The following is a 23,684-nucleotide window of genomic DNA, read 5'->3' as shown; positions in this document are numbered from 1 at the left end:
ATCAACCTAATAGTAAATAAAAAGGAAAGATGAAGGAGAGGGGATGGAAGGATGGTATCTTCCACGTTGTCGAAATACAGGGTGTTACCCTATAAAAGTCTACCCGCTCCGGCACGCCCTGCTCGCCAATTACTCAATGCAGGTGGTACGATGTGTTGCCTACATGTAAAACTCATAAGGACATTCCATCATGGTAAATATCGAAGTGATTGAGCACCGTAACGCAAACTTATAGCGCAAAACGTGAGGTTCCCGTAGTCAAAACAGCCAAGATGGCGGTGTTGTGAATCGCAGTTGTGACACAGCTCCCCAGGCGGCGACGTGCCGCTCTGGCAATCCATCCATCCGTCCATCCAGGCAGAGACGTCCTCGCGTTATGTTATTTCACTGCCTTTCAGTAAGCCGACGACATCTCTTTTGGGTGTCGTCTGCTGAGTACGTCGGCATTTTCGTTCCTCACGTTGCTTACTTCGGAGCAAAATACGACAGTTACACGAAAGCGAAATGAAAACTGCAGTTCCATCCGGGTGGCAGCATATGCGACACGTCGCCGTCTGGGGAGCAGCATGTCAACTGCTCTTCTCAACGCGCCATCTTGATTGTTTTGACTACGGGAGTTGCACGTTATAACTTCGTGCTGCGGAGCTCAATCACTTCGAAATTTACCAACATTAAATGTCCTTATAAGCTTTATATGAACACCGCAGAATGTGCCACCTGCACTGAGTAATTGGCGAGTACGGCATGGCGGCACGGGTAGACTTTTATAGGGTAACACACTGTAGATACAGGGATCCGTTTTCGACCTGCTTGAGCCCAAACTCTTGAGAAACTCGTCAGGTCTCATATTCCACTGCCTGCCTGCTGGACTGACGTAACCCGTACAAACTCCTTCAACTTCCTTCAAAAGGCAGACGTCACCTCTATTTTCTTCATGAAACACGTCTGGTAAAAGCTCTGAAAACAGAGTCTGGTATTCCCAAAACACTCTGGGCGGACGCCCTTGTAACTTCCGGTCTTTTTATCGATTTTTTTTGGCCGCACATTCAAAGACAAGGCCCAACCTAGGGCGGATCGCATTATCCAAGGGCCCCTCTCAAAAATCTGAAAGACCAGATTGCTTTCACCTCCCTCCACCGCGTACGCGGAGTTAAAGGGAGACCTGAAGAACAACAAAACATGGGAAGTAGTTCCTTGCCGAGCGGTCGACATGTCATAAAAAGCAAATAGGTCTCCCGATCTAGACAGTTAGAAAGCCAGGCTGGTCATGTGTGGCTTCTCCCAGGTTTAAGGAATTGACCTCAAAGAGACATTTTCGCCAGTGGTCAAGCTGAAGTCGGTTCGAACACTCTAAAAAGGGTGGCACTTTTGTGACGCGTTGCAAGCGTCACTTTTTGCAAGCAAGTGACTCTTTGCTCAAGTGTCACTTTCAGTCGCTTTGTGCTGCTTTTCGAAGAATGTGTCACGAGAGTTCTCACAGGAAGTGTCAGGAGCAATGTCACGCACTTTAAAAGCAGAGGTGGTGGTGGTGGCGGTTGTTGGTGAGGGCTCGCCGTTGTCGGCCTCACAGGGCTGGGCAACGTCACCATTGACGCCCAGGGGGAATGTGCGTCCGTTGCCGACTTCGAAGGGAACTGTGCCGACATGTGTCTCAAAGCGTCTGAGGAAAACCCAGGAAAAAACCCAGACAGCACAGCCGGCAGCAGAACTTCACCGCATTGCACGCCAAGGGCCAACCATGGAACATAATGATGCATATTAGACTGTTGATTAGCTGAAAACGGGAGGCGTACGCCTTGTTGGGACACTTACGTAGCTATGTTAAGTGTCCCGAAAGGGCTTATCCTTCCGCTTTCAACAAAGCAGCACCGATAAACGTATCAACCTGTAGAATGGTTGGCATTCGGCGTTCTACGCGATGAAGTTGTGTGTTTAGGGTGCAGGTGGTCTCATGGGATCACAATGGTGGTGGTGCTGCTGGTGCTCTGTTGTTCCTCCTTTTCTCGACGCCATTAAAGGCTTCTACGACGACGTTGACACACGTCTCGACTGTTTGTCTCTCGTACTGCTACACCTGCGGTTACTGGTTAACAACATGCCCAGTGACATCGTTCCTCCGCTGATTTGCTGTTTGCTGAAAACCGGGGTGTGTATGGTTATCAAGCATGCAAACTACCTAATGAGGTATATTGTCGTCAAGCAGGAGAGCTACCTATGGAGGTAGTGCCCTTTGGACAGATACTAACTCCGCGTTACAATGCCACAAGCTAGATGTGCGTTGTCATCAAGCAAGAGAACTAGACTGTATTGTCGACAAGCACGAGAGATACCAATGGAGGTATGGATCAAGAGAACTAGATAACAACACTTTTTTGTTGTATGTGTTGAATGTATGTGCAATATGCAATTAGCTGTTTGGCAGTGCTAGTTATCCTCCATTGCCGGTGTGGTGGAACTATAGCCCGCCATAGTGGAACCTTAGCAATAAAAGTGTTCACCTCTCACGCGAGTTGGCGGCACGCAATGAAGACGACGTTCTCCTTTTGACAACGTTGGCCATGGTGCATCCTTAAAAATGAACTTCACCACTTAGCACGCCACAAAAGGACAGCAACAAAGCAAAACAAAACAAAAGGCTAAACAAAGGAAAGAGCAGCCTCTACAACCATCGCCAATATCCCGGTTGAAAAACACTACAGAAAATCTCATAGAAACATAGCATTCTCTCAGAATTTCTTTCAGGAGCGACTTCATCTCTCAGAATTTCCTACAGAGGATACAGATTCGTATACATATTCTCACAGGCACATCAATGAGAAAATATCCTGTGGGATAATTCAGGGTCTGGCCCTGCGATTTCTATGAGAAAACAATTCATACAGTACTGACTTTCTCACGAACCTCGCTTCAGTCTTAAGAGAAATTTTGAAGGATATTTCCCTGCCAGATGAACATGAAGCAAGAAATGACGGGCCGCAGAGAGTGATATGTCGTCCGTGTTGGAAAGTAGTTCGTGCGATTTCGTATGTTTGTGAATAATCCCTGTTAGGTAGAAGTGCCATGGTTGCTCCGTTTTGTCGTTCCTAGTGAAACTATCAATTTTATAACCCATTATGATATTCCATCGTACATTAGTGGAGGCGTTTGTTCCAACCGCCAGCAAGCTATTTAGTCTGCTTTGAAACGAGGAAGCGCATGGACGCAGCTATGCATCTCAAGCAAATACCGCATGACATTCAGGATTTTCGACGCATTTGAGGTATGTAGCACGTGTGCGTGTCGTATAGAATCGTCGGTGCTGTGTATTCCCATTTTTTATTAGTCTTTACCACTGTTTGCAGGTATTCTGTGGGTCGGAAGGTAGAATGCTGTGAGATCGTTATAGCAACTGTGCTTTGGGCAAACGGTATGTTACATATTTCTATGCATATCTCTCACGCACACACATGTTGTTGTAACCGTGCTTTTTGAAATGCTTTTTCTTCAAGGGTAAACTCGTAAGAAGCGGCAAGCACGCATTGATGCGAGTTCGTGGTCGTAACCCATTCTCGTCTCGAGGAAGTTGGATGGTGCTTTTACGCAAGAAATCCAACGCGTTCCCAATGTGCAAAACATGAACTTGGCATAGTCACATGAAGAAAGTTTTTGGTCGTCGCATTAGAGATTTCAGTATGTGTACAATGCATTGAACGCTTTTACGGCAGTGTGCGTGGATGGCGCGCGGATGCCGCTTCAAAAGTACATAAGAACTGAATCAAGTTCCTTGGTTTATTATTTGTGTGATATTTAGCGATGGCTTGATTCATCTCTGTTTCGTATTGAAAACTTCCCAAGTGATCTCAATAAAGAATGGAAAGCACACGTGATGGATTCTGTGGATCTTATTCTCCTGGTTTCTCCTGGTAAGAAGTGTAAAGGAAATCCTGTAAGATTTCTGTAAGAAACTGGGGCGAGGGGGGGGGGGGAAATTCTGAGAAAATGCCCTGTGAGAAACTCTGTAAGAAATTCTGTGAGAATGTCCAATTATCACACATAAAATATCTTAGAATAACGCAAGAGATATTTTATGAGATTTTCTGTAGAGTTTTTCACTAGGGATGTGAAATGAAAACTTCCCTCAGCGGCCACAAAGGCCAGATAAAACAAGGCAAGCACGAAAGACCACAGGCCCATGGCCATCAGAAGTGCCTCCACCGCATTCAAGTGTGTGGACTACTAAAGAGCATGCAGAACGTTACAAGCGTACCCCTCCACCCAGTGCCACCGAGCAAACTCATCCCTCGCCCAGACACAAGGGTTCCACCCAAAACAGGTCTCCTTGGTCCTCTAGATCTTTCATTTTGTGCTGGCAGCATTTAGGGGTATTGTTGTGTCTTTCACACAAGCCCATCAACTTCCCGAGGCAAAGCAGCAATATTACGAAAGCCAGTCATGGGTAAAAAGTACAGCACTGCAACGATAATGCAGTGGAACTGCAATGGACATCAGGGACGACTCAGTGACGTGAGAAACGTTTTGTTACGTTAGGGTGGCCCATTCGACTCTTTGTCCACAGCAGGTGGCGGCCAATCTGCTTCACAGGAGCAGCGGAAGCTGACACATAAAGATGCAGTGACCTGCTACTACGAGATGCCGCACGACGGGCAACGATGGATATGGAAGCGGTCTAGCCACGGAGACGAAGGTCACCACGAGCCAGATTCCACTGGAGACTCGCCCGACGCATCAGATGGCAGCTATGCAAGAAGCGAAAAGGACGGGAAGGAGCTTCTGCTCTCTGTCAGCTGTCAGTGGTATCGGTGAACCACCGGACACCATGACGGAGGAAATAGTGCACCAAAGCGCACGCTGGATGATCAGGACTGTGAAGCACCTCAAAGATAGCACGAATCTGAAGTGATAAACATCGCTCCGTGATATCGTGAGACATCGCTCTCAAGTGAGTGAGAGATCTCTCAGCAGTCAGCAATACAACAACCATTAGGGTAAACTATAAGGAAGGTGGGTTCACTAGTTTCGTGACCCGTCTAATCAGTCAACAATACAAGAAAACAATTTTTCACAGGAATTCTAGCCAGGGCACTTCTTCTACGTGTTTCGCCGCAGTTAGAGGAGTCCTTGCACCCATGTCAAGCCTGTTCGGGTCTCGGCAGGTCGTCGGTCCTCCATAGGATGGCCGTTCGTGACCCCATCCAGTGGTTAAACCTGAGACAGCTGAGAACGGTGTTAGCCTCGTTCGGCCAGGCAACAGCTTTTGAGAGGATGCGTCATTCGTATCTGTTTTCCATGCACACAGTTTAAAGGGACTCTGACCAGAAGTTCGACAAATCTTTCATTTGCATCTATTACGAAGGTATAATATGCCTCCAAGCCACACGCGAAATATTTTGGCTGCGCGCGGCGGCAAAGTTCGCCAAACGGGGAGCTGAAAACCGGCTTCGCTTTTCCTCCTCAACTCGCGCAATCGGCGCCGAAATCTAGCCTCTTTGTAGTGGACATCCTCCAATTTCCGTGTGCGTGACGAAAGCACGAGGTCCATGTTTCATTGGGCGCCCGGACCGGAAGTTCTGTTGTTAGTGAGTTTGTGAGAGCGGCGGCATCCGTCCGGAAAGCGATCTTCAATATGGACGTTGAAGCAAGAAATGCCGAGGCTTCGAGCCCGGAACTTTTTTCTCACCTTTCTGCGGTCGAGAAGGAAATTCTGCGTGCTGAACAGCTCGGTAGCCTTGCTTTCGAAACGTCGCCAATGCCGCAAATGCGAGACGAAGTTAGAGCTCTACGAACATCGGTCACAGATGAAGCAAAGAGCATCAGTCGCCTTTCTTCGACAGACAGGTAAGCGATCAGCTTTTTAACGCACACTGTGGTCGAACATGTAAACGTTCTCTGAAATTTCGTGTCCTGATATTTAATGCGCACTTGCTGTTTACGGTGCCGGTGCGGCTGGTGTGTCATAATGCCGAAGGAGATCGAATGCTTGTGCTGCAAGGAGCTCGAAAACACTGCCGAATGACTGCAGTATGAGTGCATTACAACCCACGAAGAGTTCCAACTTCTATGCTTCAATATGACTGTCCTGAAGTTTGGCATATTTTGAACTTCGTGAGCAGCGCGAACCTGAGCGACAATATTCACAAGTAAGTCACATGTGTCCTTGTCTCCTTGTCGAACGATGTTAAAATTTGGGAGCTCAAAACTGATTTGGTCCTGCATTAAAGTCGCTAAAAACTCCAGTACAGGGCGCAGCACATAAAAAGACTATGCAATACAGAACTCGAGAACTAGAGAAAAGCAATACAGGCAATTTTGTAATTGTCAGTGTGCTGTGTCCTGAGTCACCTTTTTATGTATTGCCCTGTGCATAAAGTTTTAGCGTAGGTTTTTAGCGATATTGAGTGTTCTTGATTGTCGATTCAGTGAAAATTAAACAGTGTTGGTTTCTAAAAGAACACAGCATGTGTAGTAATATACAGGGTGTGGGCAGGTAAACTACAGTTGCTCTCAGGTCAGTGGCGTAGCCACGGGGGGGGGGGGGGGCTAGGGGGGCTCGAGCCCCCCTAGCCCCCCCCCCCCCCCTGCCACGGACCGCCCCACACAAATCGTGCAAATCCGAGAACATGATATATGGGAGGGGGCAGTGTGACGACCGCGAAAGTTCTTGCAGTTCATGGCGTCTATCTAAGAAGCACTCTCGAATGGTTTTCAAAGTATGAGCTTTTCAAAATACTTCCAATCTCTTGACGCTACCTCATTGGTCATGACAGCCTATACATGTAATCGTACTGTGAACGTCTAAATCAACTATTTTCGTTCCTTTTTTTAATCCTCAGTTTGCAGTGTGCACAAGTATGTGTGTGTTGTCGACACAGGATCGGGGGGGGGGGCGAGTTTTCGTATCGAGCCCCCCTACCTTGCAGGTCTGGCTACGCCACTGTCTCAGGTACATGTGTAAATGATACTGCACACACACACTGTACTGTAACCGGTAACCTGTTTGCCTAAGCTATATTTTATCTACATTTGTATAGACGATACAGATACACTGCGTATCGCCAGTTTGCAAGGGGAGTATGACACAAGCTTGGGAAAAACAAGAGCATGGTCATCCCAGCCTGTGCGGTGAAGAGGCTCTGGCAAGCCTTCCCCACAGAAACTGCCACAGGCTTCAAGTACCCAAGATCCTAACTGGAGGTACCTCTTCGCACAGCTCGTCTATCGCATTTAAAATAATTCAGCATCTGTATTTAGGATGATTTATAGCTCTCAGGATGATGCATGGTTCATGAGTTCAATATGTTGTGTTGAAACACAACACTAGTTTTTTTTTAATGAGTCTTGCGGAACGATAGATGAGCACTCCTTTCGTGACATTGTGTACCTTGCTACAGTGAACAATTTCTTGAGCAAGACTGATTAACAAATGAAAAACAGAGTCTGTCTTCCAAATATGTATGTTCCTTGTAACTTCCATATTTGTTAAGTGACCCATGTTGATGTCCCCCCTCATGTAATGCCTGCAAGGGCCTTTGAGGTATATTCATAAATAAATAAATATCAAAACCGGAAAAAGATGTAACATCTATTGTAACACCTATCCTGTCTTTGTGTGAATGATACAAAAAACGTTCTCAGAAGGTATGTAGTCACACTTTGCCTCATTGTGCCTAAAGCCTAATTCCATCTCTTACATCATCTCCACATCTTCAATCTCCAAAGCAGGACAAGGCTAAAGTAATCAGCTACTACATAAAAAAGGAGGGGGAGGAAGATAAAAGCTGGCACATCTAAAATTCGAAGAAACCCTGGTGCTTTCACGGGGCTACTCACGGCTCAGTCCTGGATCAGATACCGATGGAAAACAGCTTTTCTGAGCCTCAGTAATAGATTCCCTTGATTGCCCTGACTGTGAGGCACAACTCATTGGTTTGGTGGCAAGTGGGCTTGCGTCTGATAGTGCGGTTTGGAATAAAGGGAGCAAGGAACATCTCTCTACGGTCTTAAGAAGGATATCAACATTACCTGTCAAGGCACAGCATTTCATATTGCTTTCAGTAAGTACAACACTCCTCATAGCAGTTACCATTCGTGTTGGGAAAGCATGCTGAAGTTAGCTCAGCCAGTGCATCCAGAACTGTGAGTCAGGTTCATAGAGAGCACTTGGTGAGAGGGACAGCAACAGTGTCCAGTGAAGACTCTCCAGGAATTTTGCGCAGGTTTGGGGGTCACACCTTTTAACAGTTTTGATGGAAAGCAGGGTGTGTGAAACACTGACCTCTGGTGGATGAATTCTTGTTATTTATAACCAGGTACCCATGTTCAAGTAATCTAGAAAAGCCTTAGCTCTCTTGCAGGAAATTGCTAATGAATCTGAGTGTCTTTTGTGGAAACAGGTTGTAACTGCCTTTCTATCCACCCTTCTTAGTTGCCCTAGCAAAAGCAAATATGTAATGCTGTACATCATATCTAATGCTAGCACACTAATTGCTTCGAGTGTTCTTAGGCTTCTGAAATGGAGCTGCCTCGTGCATACGCTGTGCCATGTCGGCAAGAACATAAATCAGATTGCCCTTATTTTTTAAATTGGCCCTTCAGTGCTTCATGTGACTGCAAGAATGCTATCCCCTAAACAATAGGCAATAAGAATGATTTCTGCAATGTATTGAGCTTTGTAAAACAAACTTTATTTGAGAATATATTGCAAAAGTCGGGTGACGACCTCATAATCTAACGTCTTTTACTGCAAACATCGCTCAACACCACCATTAAAAACAGAGCGTAAACGTTTTGCCGCCTATCCCATCAGTACAACAGAGGCCACGGTTAGGGAGCCACGGTTTGTATTACAGGCTGAAGCATCACGCCTCATAAAGCAGGACTCTAAGAACTTTCTAGGGCCCCATCGCTAGTCATGTGCAAAGGTTACTGCACCATTAAAATTAAAGATATGTCCCTTAGGCCAGCAATGGTAGACTAATTCGGTCCTGGTTAGTTAAGCTAAGCATTAGTAGCCCTGGCAACGTCCCTTGTGTGCTCTTTTAGTCTTGTCCCGCGTCTTTTGTCTATCTCGCCAATGTAGGTTGCATCACATTCTATGCACTCAACTTGATACGCACAGTCAAAATGCCTGATGGGCACAGTGCCCTCCAAATGGCGTATGAAACACGTTGGATGAAAGGAATGCGCACCACCGATTTGACTCCTTTGATGTTGTTTCTGATTGTTCTCTGTTGTAGGGATGATGCCACTTGGATAGGCAACGAAACGTTTACTCTCTTTGTTCTTAATTGTTGTATTGCGGTGTTCTCAGTAAAGGATTTTACATTATGAACTTTGCTAACGATGATTAGTGGCGAGCTTCATACCCTCGGCCACTACTCTAACAATTGCTTGTGGTAGTGTGGCGAAATGGAATAACGAGCCTTGTAAACAATTTACTTGGCAATATATTTATTTATCTCTCATAGGTTGAAGAACCCAGTGTGGTGTTACATAACCGAGGGGCATGTAATCATACAAGACCGATCACCAAAAGGCCTTGCTTTTGACTAGATTAAAATGTGAAGCGATTGTAACATAACAAATGCTGCATGGTGGCGATATGATAGGTTCTCCTCACGAGTTGTTGCCACGGTTGCGGTTAGTTGAGAAACTGCATATCCAGTTAATGGCAGCAGGATCAAATTTTAATTAGGCTAGTTTGGCCAACACGCGAGCATAGAGCACAGGTCAAAAGCCCTTACAAAATAAAAAAATACTACATCTACGTGGACCCAGAAATCAAGACAGTTTAAAATGCTGTGAGCGAATTCCACTACGTTAGTTTTGCCTGAATACCCTTTTCTGAACCATGCTAGAATTTAAAAAAAGAAATTGATAGACTCAACATGGTTGACAACATGCTAGTATATGATGTGCTGCATTAGTTTACAGGGAACCCTAAAAGGTGGAGCTGGTTGGTAGATAGAAGGAGCATAGTTGTCACCTTTTCTGAAGACAGGAATTAGCTTGAGACCTATGTCCTCGACTCAGACACATACAAAGCACCTTTCACACAGATTAACGCATCTTCGTTCCTGCTCTTTCACCTTCAAATGTTCATCTCTGTTGAGTGATCTGTCATTCTTGTAATGCAGATTGGAATTGAAATGCAGGTGCATAAGGGATGCTCTGAAAGAAAAGTGATTGGTTTGATTCCTCTTAATGTTTCCGAAAACAAAACTTCACAGTGACTATTCTTCTGAAATGAGCTATTCCAGAATGAAAGCAAAAAATATATCTCGCTATATCATTGTATCCAACTGAGACCTGGCACTTTAATTGAATGGCAGTTGAAGATGATGATTCAATTTAATGGCGCATAAGCAACTCGGGCTATAGTGCGCCAAAACCATGGTAAACTGACTAGTTAAAAATCAGACTATTATACTAAAATATTATACTTGGTTGGTTTGTAAATTGAGATATAGACAAAAACATGATATGATAAAAATAAGCAGTTGAAGAAAAGGCAGAAACAATTGTTGGCATTGTGTGACTGATGTCGAGTTTGCCACACCAGGTGTTGTATAATAACGTACGCTAATATGCTGTAGCATATAAAGTACAATGATACACACACTCAATATGTGGTGGATATGTGAAACCAATATACATATACTTACATTTCAAACTTTCTTGAAAAAGGCAGTCCAAGTCTGTCTGATTTGTCAGACTCGATACAAAGCCAGTAAGCACTGCAGTGTGGAATGACTGTTTCATCTTTCGAAAGCAGAGGTGCAGCCACCACGACGCTTCGTCATCTCAATGCTTCAGAGCGGCATAGCCTAGTAAGAAGCCATCAGAAGGATCACATAAGGATAACTGGGTTGAAAAAGCGGAGGGCTCTGTGGTATGCGTAAGAAAGCATACGCGTTACACAACAGCTACGAGAATGATCGGCTGCACTTGCATGGTTTTCAGTGCGTAGACTTGGAACTGAAAAATAAATGTGCTAACCTTGTTGAAACTACTTTTCCGTCAGGACCACACGAGAGCACACTTGGTTTCTTTAGATGAAGGTTTAGGTGACGGTATAATGAGGTCCCGATGCTCCTTTGAGATGCAGCAGACAGAATTTCGCTGAGGCGAGTGACTGCGGTTGCGGTTCGTTGCTTCGCAGCAGATCAAGAACAGTACACCGCAATGACAGGTGAAATGTTCAGATTATGGCGAACACTCCAACACCAACCCCATGACCAGAAAAAAGCAGGATGAGCCGGGAGTCACACAAGTTCGCAGTTCGCAAGCTCGTCGTCATACTGCATCCATTACAGCCATTACAGCTGACCGGCGGATACGGAAGCATATGGAACGCCGTGCACAGATTGAAAAGAAAATCGTAGAACCTATTGCAGGTGATAAATGTAGGGTATATTTTTCTTTTTGAGGCTCTGTATCAAAAACATTAACATATAAATTCAATTTCATGAAGGAAACTGACAGGTATTGCGTGACCACGTAACGCGTTTGAGCCAATTATGGGTGTTCGCAGTGGCCCTCGTGTTGACGTCATCTTGATGGTGGGCCGGGGTGGATATTCTATATAAACGTATGTTTTCTCGGTTTGACGCTAGCCGTGCTGCACTCGGATGAAGCCGAATGTTTAAAATTCGAGTTTAGAGAAACCGTGGGGTTTTAATGCATGAATTTTCGCATGGAGAGTCCTTGTTGGGCGCTGTATCGACTGCAAGTACGAAAGAGCTCCCACAGTTTCTGGTCAGAGTCGCTTTAAGGCTTTGATGAAGCGTGGATACCCCGGTGTGAAAAGCCTGGTCTCCGTAGCTGGTGGTATATCGCGTCCGAATAAAATTACGCACAGTGTACTGCAGGGCTGTCCTCTTTCTTCTATATTGTACGCTGTCCCAATAAACCCGCTCCTGGTCCGTTTAAGCTCCCTCCCTGTCCTTCTTAGATTGCCTGGTGGTTGCCCCCACCTGTTTTGGCGTATGCAGATGGTATCACTCTCGTGCTACCAGGGGAAGGTTGCCTTGAACGTGTGCTGAAGGCTTTCGACGATTTTTGTAAAGTGCTGCCGCACAAGTCAACCAGTGTAAGAGCTGTGTCGTCTATATTAATGCGCAACCTTCTCGTGTTGTTGCCTATGGCGTACAGTCAAAAAGTGTAAAACAGTTATTGGTGTTGTCTTCGATGGTAGTGGGGTATCTTGTATAAACTGGGCTAGAGTGCTTAAACGTTCCTCCGCTGTTCTCCGTAGACCTTGCCTCACTTTCTGTGCCCGTTTACTGACCTCTTGGTAAGAGAGCCGTCTATGGTTCCTCGCCGCTGCGTGCCGCCTGCAGTAATTCGAACCGCAAGAACTCGCAACGTCTCCCTTTCCTGTGGGCTGGTTCAGTTGAATGTGTCAGGAGGTCACATCTGCCTCTCACGCATGATCGGGCCGGGTTGGGAGTGCCGGATATCACTGAGCGATGTCTAGCACTTCCGATCAGGGCTCTGTTTCAGGCGCTTCACAGTCTTGATGATCCAGCTTGAGCTTTGGCGCACTATTTCCTGCGCAATGCTGGTTCACCGATACCACTGACAGCCTTCCGAGAGCAGAAGCTCCTTCGCCCCCTTTTCCCAGCTTGCATAGCTGCAGTCAGACGCGTGCGGCAGATGTCCCTGGACGCAGATGTCTCTCTCTGGAAAGCCAGAGATGTCTACACCGCACTCACGGACGCACTGCTGCTTCCCTCCCTGCCTGGTGCCGTGGGTGGCACTTCCGGAGTGCCTCTCGACGTATCACGGCTGGCAGGTTGGACGCTCATCCTGCGAGTCTGCAGTGGCAGCTGGCTCATGGTGTCGTGCCACTCCGTGGGCGTTTACGTCGCTTTGATACCTATCGCACGTATCACTGCCCGTCTTGCGGTATCTAGGAGTCGCCGGAGCACTGCTTCCTTCAGTGTCGGATTCCGCTGCTCCTGTGGAGCAGAGTGGCGGCTGCTTTTGTGCTTCCAAGGTCGAGCCTAATGTTCCACCGTAAGGTTCATGGAACCGTTGCCAGTTGCAGCAAGGATTGGAAATATTTGGTATGTCTGATTGCGGAGATATATTTTGAAATTTGGATACGCCGGTGCCGGTTAGCCTTCGATGACGGCGGGAGTTTAGATTTGTTTCAGGCAGTTCGTGCTGGACTGACAACACACTTGTAAGCTGAGTGTTTGGTATTTGTTCAATGTATTGTTGTCTGGCTTTCAGGCCATTGTTCAGTCTCTCAATAAACATTTCTTTTTAAAGCGTGATGTGGGCGAGCTTACGCTTGTCCCATCCTACAGTTGGTAATACGATGCTGAAGGTGCTGGGTACCTTCTTCGTAGGGGTTGTTCGGCGTGGTTTCGCGGTTAGCGCCCTCCAATCGTCTTTTGGAGTGGGAAGCATTATACTTGTGTCTAAGAAAGTTGGCAGTCCTGTAGATCCCGAATCGTGGAGGCCGATCACGCTCCTCAACAACGATAACAAGCTCGTCACAGTGGGAATTCCCTTTCAAGTCAGTCAAATGCTCCCGCTGCTCCTTCGCGCTGTCCAATCATGCGGTGCGCAGGCCCGTAGCCTGTGTGACAACCTGAGTGGGATCCGCGACCTCTTGCACTACACACGCCGACTGGCAGCGTCCGGCGGTCTCCTTTCCTTCGACGAGGCCAAAACATTTGACAGAGTGTTACACGCATGCGTCTTTTCGCTGCTGAGCGCTTATGGCTTCCGAGAGATTTTAGTGTCCCGCATACGTTTTCTGTATGCAAACCACCGCAGCCAGATGTGTGTAGCAGGACTGCAGTCCTCTTGCCTCCCCATCGAGTAAATCGTCCGCTAATTCTGCCCATTGTCTCCGCCCTCAACGTCCTGGCATTGGACCTTTCTTTTTTACAATACGTAAAAGCTTCCCGTGCAGTCAATGAAGTCCCCCTTCTTGGAGTGGGAAGTTGGAAGGCCTCTGCGTATGCTGATGACGACATACCCTTCGTGACCGATGCTGAAGATCATGACAACGACCCATGCTCGCTAATGCCAGTCCTGCAGCTATTCGAGCAACACGCAGCAGTATAAAGCAATCAACTTAACATCCAAATGTCCAACACTCTCCTTACGGATCGTTTTATGTCGAGCCCGACTTCCCGATGCAGCATTGCGCGAGCATGCGCATCCTTGGTGTGTTTTTTGATCAAGATGGGTCCGCTCCTCTCAAGTGGACACTAGCCACTCGTCGGATCAAGGACTCGCGTCACGCAGCACAGGAGTACTCGAGGAGACTTCTCGTACAGAGAGCGAGCAGGAGAGCGAGATTATCCTCCGGTGCGTCTCTCTAGGCCACTTTGGTTTCCGGCCCACGTTCTTCTGCCGCCTGCTACCTCAACGTCATGTATAAACACGGATATCCTCACGTTCTTCTGGAGTCGGAAAAAGCAGTTCTCGACGAACAGATGCTCTGAAGGCCTCCACAGGCTGACGAGAGGAGGCTGGGCAGAGCCGGATGTTGGCATTGCGTGTCGGAAAGAAATGGCTGTCCGCCTGTCGAACTTCTTCAGACCAGCCGTACAGTGTCAGAGCATGCGTGTTACCATAATACTGGGACTTATACCCCAGTCAGACAGCATGCTAAATGACAGTTGAGAAAATGACAGTTGTGTTTCCTAAATGTCATTACGTTTGCCACTGTCGGACGAGTAGTAACTGACCTTGCTGACAAATGATATCTATGTCGATGGCTGAAGAACCTCCCGTGCGAAAAATGTCAGAAATAATTCAGTGCAGGCAGCACGCGAAAATAAAGTATTGCTCGAAAAGGAAATTACGGTTAACATGAAGTAAAATATTGCAGACCGTACGTTTCGACAGTATTTTCTAACTCCAGGTGGCGCGAAAGCTTTGTTTTGAAGATTTGCAAAATGGCTGACGGCGGTGGTCGAAGCGATTCGCGATCCCGAAAGCGTATGGCAATTGCCTTTTTGATGAGTGCACACATGCAGAAGAAAAAAGAAATAGCTCTTCTGAAGACAAAAATCGACGCTGCCAAAGCGGAAGGTGACAGACTAGATGAGAGACTTCTCGCAAGTGGGTTTACGTTATTGGCCGCTCTCGCTGATCAGTTTCCTGTGTTGGAGCGGCGGGTATGGAAGCATGACAGAAGCGATACCTGGTACGAAAAAACACTGCCTCGACTAGGGGAGCTACACTTCAAACGATCCTTCCGCGTCTCTAGTTCGACATTTCGATTCCTTGTGAATGTTTGTCGGCCACGAATGGAGCGACTTTCCACAACGATGCGTGAGCCGATCTCTCTTGACAAGCGAGTGGCGATAGCCCTCTACCGCCTGAGCAGCTCTGCGGAGGACAGAACCGTAGCAAACCTGTTTAGCGTGGGACGCTCCTCTGTGAATGAGATTTTGAGGGAATTTTGCGAAGTTGTGGTCGACGAGCTGGAGAGACGCGTTGTCAAAATGCCTTCGGCAAGTGAAATGCAAGAGCATATACAGGAGTTCGAATCTTCGCTCCGATTCCCACAAGCGATGGGAGCACTTGACGGCTGCCACTTTGAGGTGTCGCCGCCAAAAGAGCACGCTACAGATTACCACAACTATGAGGGGTGGTAAGTAGAAATATGTAAACGTTTTATTCTCAACTTCCAATCAAATATCAACACTTTTTTTTCTACATCTTAGAAATCTAGATGGACTTTTCTTTTCCATGCCATGCTCAGTTCACAGTATAAAACTAATATTCGGATCATGTGTGAACGTACTAATCCATTTTTACCATACATGTTGTGTTCGATAACGTATTTTTCTTAGTATTCTAAGTGTGAGTTGGAGAGCATTCAAGAGCAATTAAAAAAAAGTCTATTGCGTGACTTGCTTTCAAGGGAATCTGGAAACGTGATTAAATTATTCTATCATTGTGTTTTCAGGTACAGCATGATACTGCTTGCTCTGGTGGACCACCGATACCGGTTTCGGTATGTTAATGTCGGGTCACCTGGACGCTGCCATGACTCGTACGTGTACCACCGGTCCGGCTTGTATAGAGCAGTCAGCAGCGAGCTGTTTCAGCTGACAAGGGTAGTGGAGGGAGTGAGGATTCCTGTGATCATCCTTTGTGACCAAGCATTTCCCTTGACACCAAACTTGATGAAACCTTTTCCTCAAACTGCATCACTGACACCTGCGCAGAAGAGCTTCAACTACACATTGTCGGCAGCGAGACGTGTTGTGGAAAACGCTTTTGGACGCTTGAAAGCTAGGTTTCGGTGTGTAATGAAGCGAAACGAAAGCCACATAGAGAATGTACCAACGATTATTAGAGCAGCTTGTATCATTCACAACATTTGTGAAGACATGGGTGATGGCGTCGAGCGACAATGGCTGCAAGACTCACAAACAACCATGCAGCAAACCCAAGAACCCTGCCATCAATGTAGCACAGTAGAGGGAAGTGGCACTGCTGTAAGGAATGCCTTAGCCAAATACTTTCTTGCGAGAGAAGATATGTGAGCTTTATGACAAGCCGTATGACATATTTATAGCAACTGAGCTCATGTTGGATTTTGAGCATGATACAGCACTGCTTACAGAGTACACATACACCAAAAGTAAAGCAAAAAAGTGAAATTATGTTTGCTTCCTTTATGAGCAAGAGGTGACACGTTGTCTTTTTTGGTAATATTTCATTTTTCTTCGTTTTCTCACATGAATGTAGTGAGTATTTGTTGTGGATATTATGTCGTATAAAAGTGTATGCTATGCCTTCAATTCAGGGGACTAATAAACCTTTCTGTAATTTATTACACAGCTTCAAAAAACTTTTTCATGCACTGCACAAGTTCACGTTGGATGTCATTGGACTCCCTGATGAGTTGAAGCTGCTCCCTCTGGAGTTGGAGCTCCTTACTTCTATGTTCAGAGGCCTCCTTCCGCAACTCCTTCTCCTCTTGAAGTATCTCCCTAAGCAAGTCGTTGCTCTTTCTCGGTCTTTTGCGTATTGGCCTCCCTTCCCTGGACGAGCTGGACTCACTGGAGGCTGTGGCTGGACCCTCATCCTCCCTCAGGCTGGCATCGGACTGTTGAGTTGTCGTGCCGTCTTGTGCTGATGCATCTTCATCAGCTGCGTCAGAGGTCGATGCACACGGCTCCACGTACTGCGTGTCATGCAGTATCTTGAAAAATGTAAATAACTAGTTACATCTTGTGTCCAAGGACGTGATCATGAACTACACCTATCAATACTCACTACAAAACAAAAAACATTGAAAACAGTTGCTGAGCACTGAAGCTTAACATTGCTATTGAGAAATTCCGATTGTACAATGGTTATACGTATCATGATGCAGATGCTCTTTAGAGGGCTTTAGCATACGCATACCTGACTAACAGACTCTTGTGGTACCTCTTCTCAGCAGCTGGACTCCTGTGCTAGTGTTGGGTCATTCGCTGCCAGGGACCCCAGGAACCTTTTCAGGTCCCAAAAATAGGGCAAAGCGATACCTGCCGAGCCTGTGCCCAGCCTGTTGTGCTTCCTGAAAAGGAACACATACGAATCATACAAATATTACACACATATTTGACATGCATATTTATGGTTTATTTTTAATATAAGGTATGCGATCAAATATCCAGTAACCAAGTGTGTCGTTCGTTTAGAAAGGGACATGCTGTGTTACACAAGATTTTGTGAGATTTTTTGTTTATTTGGGTGACACTGTTATTCACACTATGGAAGCTTCATCTGTCGATCAATATCCAAATGAGAGGTTTGCCTTTTTCCCTAGACTGATTCCTCAATGTCGTTACCCCTTATATAACCGCAGGAAATAGCACTCCGTGCGGTGGAAAATGCGTTCAATTACCTGAACTCCTATGTCATGTTTTCAATTTTTGTGTGCACTTGCTTCTTGGACTTGTGCACACCGATCGCTGCCAGGTCGCGAGAAATCGCTTCGTAGACAACGGCATTCCGTTTCTGGCTTCGCAGCTCATCTATTTTGTCTGCCCACACTCGTATCAACGCCAGAATTTCGTCGTGCGTCCATGTCGTCCGGATGCGCTTCTCCTCAGGTTTTTTCTCCATATATACACGACTATAATACAAATATTTTCAAGAAATTGCAAATAACTACGTTATGCGTAATGTAGTGATTAAAAACAAACACGGCGAAGACACGGTCAAGAAAAAAAATGGCGCTATGGATCGTAGAGGTAGGGAAACAAAGTGAACTATGGTAACGAGGGTATACGCAAACTTCCCGAGATCGAGGCTACGCCTTTTGGGTCCTAAAGGCCGCTAGTGGCCTCCGTTAGCGGTAAAGGGCACTTAGTGCCAAAGGTCAGTTTTGTTGTCGTCTGACACAGACGAAAGGGCCTTTACGCTAAATGCCAGTTGCTAAATTGTCGTTTAGCATGCCCGTCTGACTGGGGTATTAGTCCGTCGAGTGCCTATAGGAGGGGAACCCTCTTTGAGTGGCAACTTTCAAGGCCCTGTGTGCGTCATAGTTAACCCTCACACATCGTACCGTGACTTTCGTTGTCGAAAAATCGTAGCCTAAACATGGGGCCCCCATTCAAAAATCGACGAAATCGCCATAGGCGCAATGCATTAAAATTCATTTGACCAGGGGGCGCTAGATTTATATTGTGCTGTATTAGAGGATGACACCTTAAAATTTTTATTGTGTTTTGCTCTTAATGGGCATAAACGCTGTCTCCCATTGTATCACATCCTGTAAGGCAGGTTCTCGCGTAGCGGCTGAGCATAGTGGCGGGAGCGCCGACGGTGACCGCGAATTCTGGGACTGATAAAATTTGTGTCGAGCTGATAGTAAGCACAGGAGTTCCTTTTTATAGACATGTGGTACTTTTTCTTTGCTGTACACTTCAGCAACAACTAATACATTTTATGTGCGCATGAATGAACATAGGTATAAATGTTAATAGCATTATTGGGACTTATCACTTCAACTTTTTACTTAACACTTATTCTTTTTAATGTTGCACCACTGCTTCCACGCTGTCAGAGGGAAACGTATGCAATAGGTATAAAAAGGTGTAAACTGTTGGGCAGCTACAGGTAGACGGTTCAATGGCGCAGTGGAAGCGTGCTGGGCCCATAACCTTTGGCGCTCGTCTGGTTAATCACGTAGGTGGTTTGGCTACTTGATAGCGTCTGAACGATCACATTCAGAGCTTCCCCATCCTTCTCGTTCTAAGAGCTTCTGGCTTCCGTGGCTGTCGGCGGATCGTCCTCAATCGCTGTCCACAGACCTTTCGTCTTAAGGTAGACTGTCACCTTGAATCTCCAAGTCGGGTAGTTGTACCCCTCCAGCTTCTCGACATGGGCGCTCTTCGAAGTCTCGTCCATCTTCAGTCAATCTCTTCCGGCTCTTCTCTTCAATCTCTTCTGAGAAAGTAGTAGCAGTGTTGCGGCTGCTCAAAATCCTTCCTCTTGCTGCAGCTGTGACTGCGCTTCTGGGCCCATAACCTTTGTTGGGCGGCTACAGGTAGATGGTAGTGTTCCGTTCACTGACTGAGTGGCGAAGTCGAATGTGCTGTCGCGCGCCTCTCCACAGTCAGCCGTTTATTCGTCTTTTTTTTCCCAATAACCAAACAAACAAAAACGAAGCAAACGTTATCACGAAAATACCCACTGTTGTAAACAATGCGGTCTCAGCTGGGATGAGCATTTGTCAACATAAACCAGGGCTGAAATACTGGTTGGGACAAAGACTTGCGGAACACGCGAGAGACGTACTTTTTCTTCCGTGCGGCACCCTAGCGGCGCACGGAAGCGGGTGAGTTCACTGTTTCGGAGGGGTGGTAGGGGTGCGCTGTTAGCCGACACACAGTGGTAACTTCCACTTTCCCGACACCCAAGAGGCGCCGGAACTACTACTGTGTGTCGCTAACAGCGCACGCTTCCACACCTCCGTGCAGTTACCTCACCCGCTTCCGCCAGCCGCTGCTGTGTCGAACCGAGGAAAAAGCACACCACTCGCGTGTTCCGTAAGCTTTTGTACTATGGAGGAAGCAAGCACAAGGTGCCGCCCTCCGACAGTTTTTCATCGGAACGAGCGTAGCGGCTTCGCATTGCATTCTGGGATACCCCTGTTCTACCACGTAACCGCTCACGTGACCCTCCAGACAGCATGGCGCCAACGGAGCAGACGACGCGAGCTGTGTCACAGTTTATATGGCAGTATTACGTCTAACGCGTGCCTGCACGTTATTTCTGTGTATTCGAATGTTTCCTGTTGTATTAGATTTGTTGAAAACGGGAGGCGTACGCCTTTTTTGTGACAATTATGAACAAATAATTGTCACAAAAAGGCGTACACCTCCAGTTTTCAACAAATCAGGACAGATAACGATATCAATCGCGTTCGTGGTTGGCTAGGAGCGTGCTATGCGGTGAAGTTCATTTTTAAGAGTGCACTTGCTGGTGTACCAAGAGCATCAGAGCAATAAACGAACTACCTGTCTCGAAATATCTGTTTGTCAAGGCCAGCGCGTGGATCTTGGGCGCGCGCGCTGGGCTACCTCGAGGAAAATAACTAATATGTGAAAGATCGGGCATTGACTCTGGGGTTATTACCGTGTGTACTGAACTGCAGTAGACATGGTGTGGCGCAGCCATATGTGTCAAATAGTGTATTAACATTCCACTTCGCTCATCATGCGTGATCATGGTGTTTTCACATTTTAATGCATGGGTGGTTGTCGGTTATTGAACTTTGCAAATTTCGATGTTGAAATCTATATTCATGTTACCAATTCAGAATATTCCTACATATGGCGTTTTAGACTTTCATTCCTCTCCGAATATGCAGACCTGTGTGGGTGAAGTCCCTGCCCTGCAGATGACGTCAAGCAAAATAAAGAGGTATTTATAATAACATACTTTTTGTTAAGCGAATCGCTTGTCCTGACTATAGCAGACGAATCATCCGGCTGTCGTCGTGGAATGATGTGTGCGATTAAGAGTACGTGTGCGGCTTTGTTTGTGTATGTTCGACGTTATTGATGACGTTAACTATAAGCAAGTAATAGCAGACAGTTGCCCACGAAACCATTATGGGTAGCTGCTGTGTAGACGTATGAATTGAAGCACAAAAATAAAACAATATGAATATTGTTCTGCTCCTCTCTATATGCAACCGCTGGAGATGTGCAATACAAGGCGAAAGAATGACTACTCGATAGGGGATAGTTCATTTTACCTATTTATTTTTCATCGTCGTACACAACACGCTCGACGTGCTTGTGGCGTACGCGAGATTTGAAAAGCTTGGTGACTTAGTAATGTTGTGCCATATTAAATTTTGAAGTTCCTTCCTCAAGTGTTCCTGCGAATACCGCCAGCTTTTATCCTTTAAGCACACATTAAAAAAAATTGAGTTCCACGGGTGCACTCTAAGCCGCAGCAAATAATCGCCAACTTGTGAAAATTCGGCAAATTGCACGTTTTTGATCGGACAACTCGGTGTGAGTAGGTCCTTGGTTAGAAGCGTGATCAATGTGTCATTCGATTCTTGTTCCTTTTGACAGTTGTAATGGTAACGGAAAGAGAAACGGCACATTACTGAAATTGAAGACAGCAACAATAATGGAAACAGAAACGCATACCACGGTCCCCCATTACCAGAAAACCAGTATTGAATACTGGTAATGGCTATTCGTGTTGTGCGATCACATTTCAGATAATTTTCATTTCGTTTTTGTATTTTGAAGACTCTATTCCCTGTAATCTAAATCAGCAGGAGAGCGTGGAAAAAAGGCGCAATATTGTATCTCGAGGATGCACCCCTCGCTTACCTACTCGTTCCAGTACTGATAACTCCATAACATCAGACATGTACCTACATTTCTTCAAAACATCTTACAAGGTGTGCGCATCTCGACGACGTAAAATTACTTGTGCAGTGTGTACGCGTGGCACCGAAGCGGCACTTCTCCAAAACACCGTGCTGAGGGCCGCACAGGCTGTCCTCCCGCAGCTCTGTAACTGCCATTCGATTACCGAAAACAGTAGCGGAAACGTGATGGAAACGAAATTGAAAAGCTGGTATCAGAAACGTGTAGCGGACACGAAAATGTAGTAGTAACGAAAATGGAGACGGTAACGAAAATACTTCCGTTACCCTCCTCTGGCTGTTGGCTTCCTTGTACGAGATTTTTGTCGCCCAGCGACCCCCATATTTCATTTCGGGCTGTGAAAGTAACATACAGGCCCAAGATGCCAGGCCCATGGGGCCAGGATGTAACAAGGAGCACGCGATTTGTGAACTAGAGAGTACAGTATGCTACCTTAAGGTTGCACCTCAAATGCACATCTGTAGCACGCAGTGCTGCTGTGAAACACTGATGATGATGATGATTGGGAGTTTAATGGCGCATTGACAAGAAAGATCATAATGCGCCATAAACTGAGGTATGGTTGAGACAGTGGTGATGTTATGGTTATTTAAGAGTAAACACGATGACTAATAAAAGATGAGCGTATACGTGTAAGACTACAAAAGGCTAATAACGCCAACGTCTCTCAGGAAATCAAAGACGCTTCTAAAAGGGACGAGAGCCTCGTCACCAAGCAATAGGGCTGGGTGAAGAGGTAAGAAGTGTTTATAAAATTCCTTGAAGTGATGTTTGCGATGTAATTCATGATGTGTGCATGTGATGAGTATGTGTACAACAGACAGGAGCTGACCACAGTGCGCACACTGAGGTGGCTCCTCTCCCCGAAGTAAGAACCCATGTGTAAGGTACGTATGGCCTATACGTAACCTTGCTCGTAAAGTGCACAACAGGCGGTTTTCCAGCCGGTCTCCTGCATCCTGAATGTGAGGTTTAACCAAGTGGAGCTTATTATTTGTCTGTGTGTTCCAAAAGGCTTGCCACAATCTGTGCAGTGATTTCTTGAGTGCCGATCTCATGTCTTGCACGGACATCTCAAAAGGTGTGACGTCATTTTGGAGAGCAGCTGCAGCTGCTTGATCTGCCAACTCATTGCCTTTGATGCCTACGTGGCTGGGCACCCAGCATAGGATGAGGGAGTACCCCTTTGTTCTTATCAAACTGGCTAAAGATCTTGCTCGCTGCACAAGAAAGTTCTTTGTTGTGTGCTGACTTCAAATTGCGTTAATGGAACTCAAGGAGTCTGTATATATAACAGAAGACTTTATGGAATCTTGAAGGATGTAGTTGAGAGCCAAGATAATGGCGTAAACCTCGGCAGTAAAAATTGATGCAAATGTTTTTATACGATGAGACCTTGTGTGCGCGCCATAAATCATGGCACAAGTCACTCCTGCACTAGACTTGGACCCATCTGTGTAAATCTCAGTATGGTTATCAAAGCTGTCTTTCAAGTGTGCGAACTCTTGTTGAAGTACTGATGACGCACTGTCTTGTTTCTTGTATTTTGCCAAAGAGATGTCAGACCTTGGAGGTGGTTCCCAGGGTGGGAGCTTTCTGCTACATTCTACAACTTGTAGGTCACAGGACGAGAAGCTGTGGCAATCAAACTCTGATGCAATTCGCAAAGAGAATGGAGGGACGACAGAGGGCTTGTTAATGAACAGCTGTTTAAAGCGTGTGTGCTTGACGCAAGTCGAGGCTGGATTTTGGGGTTGACTATTTATTCTAAGTGCGTACGACGTACCGAGA

The 23,684-nt window shown here is 46.2% G+C and overlaps 1 protein-coding gene across 1 annotated transcript; it reads left to right on the top strand.

Moving 5' to 3' along the window:
* Nucleotides 1-15,296: 15,296 nt before the first annotated feature.
* On the top strand, nucleotides 15,297-16,458 carry LOC135375614 (uncharacterized). The gene is made up of 3 exons (XM_064608286.1): nucleotides 15,297-15,622; nucleotides 15,941-16,091; nucleotides 16,366-16,458. Exons 1-3 carry the CDS (start codon nucleotides 15,297-15,299, stop codon nucleotides 16,456-16,458), a joined length of 570 nt encoding a protein of 189 aa, XP_064464356.1.
* The last annotated feature ends 7,226 nt before the right edge of the window (nucleotides 16,459-23,684 follow it).

The sequence above is a fragment of the Ornithodoros turicata genome, unplaced genomic scaffold (genome assembly GCF_037126465.1).
Source record: "Ornithodoros turicata isolate Travis unplaced genomic scaffold, ASM3712646v1 ctg00000907.1, whole genome shotgun sequence".
Lineage (NCBI taxonomy): Eukaryota > Metazoa > Arthropoda > Arachnida > Ixodida > Argasidae > Ornithodoros > Ornithodoros turicata.
This window is presented reverse-complemented; position numbering and strand designations above follow the sequence as displayed.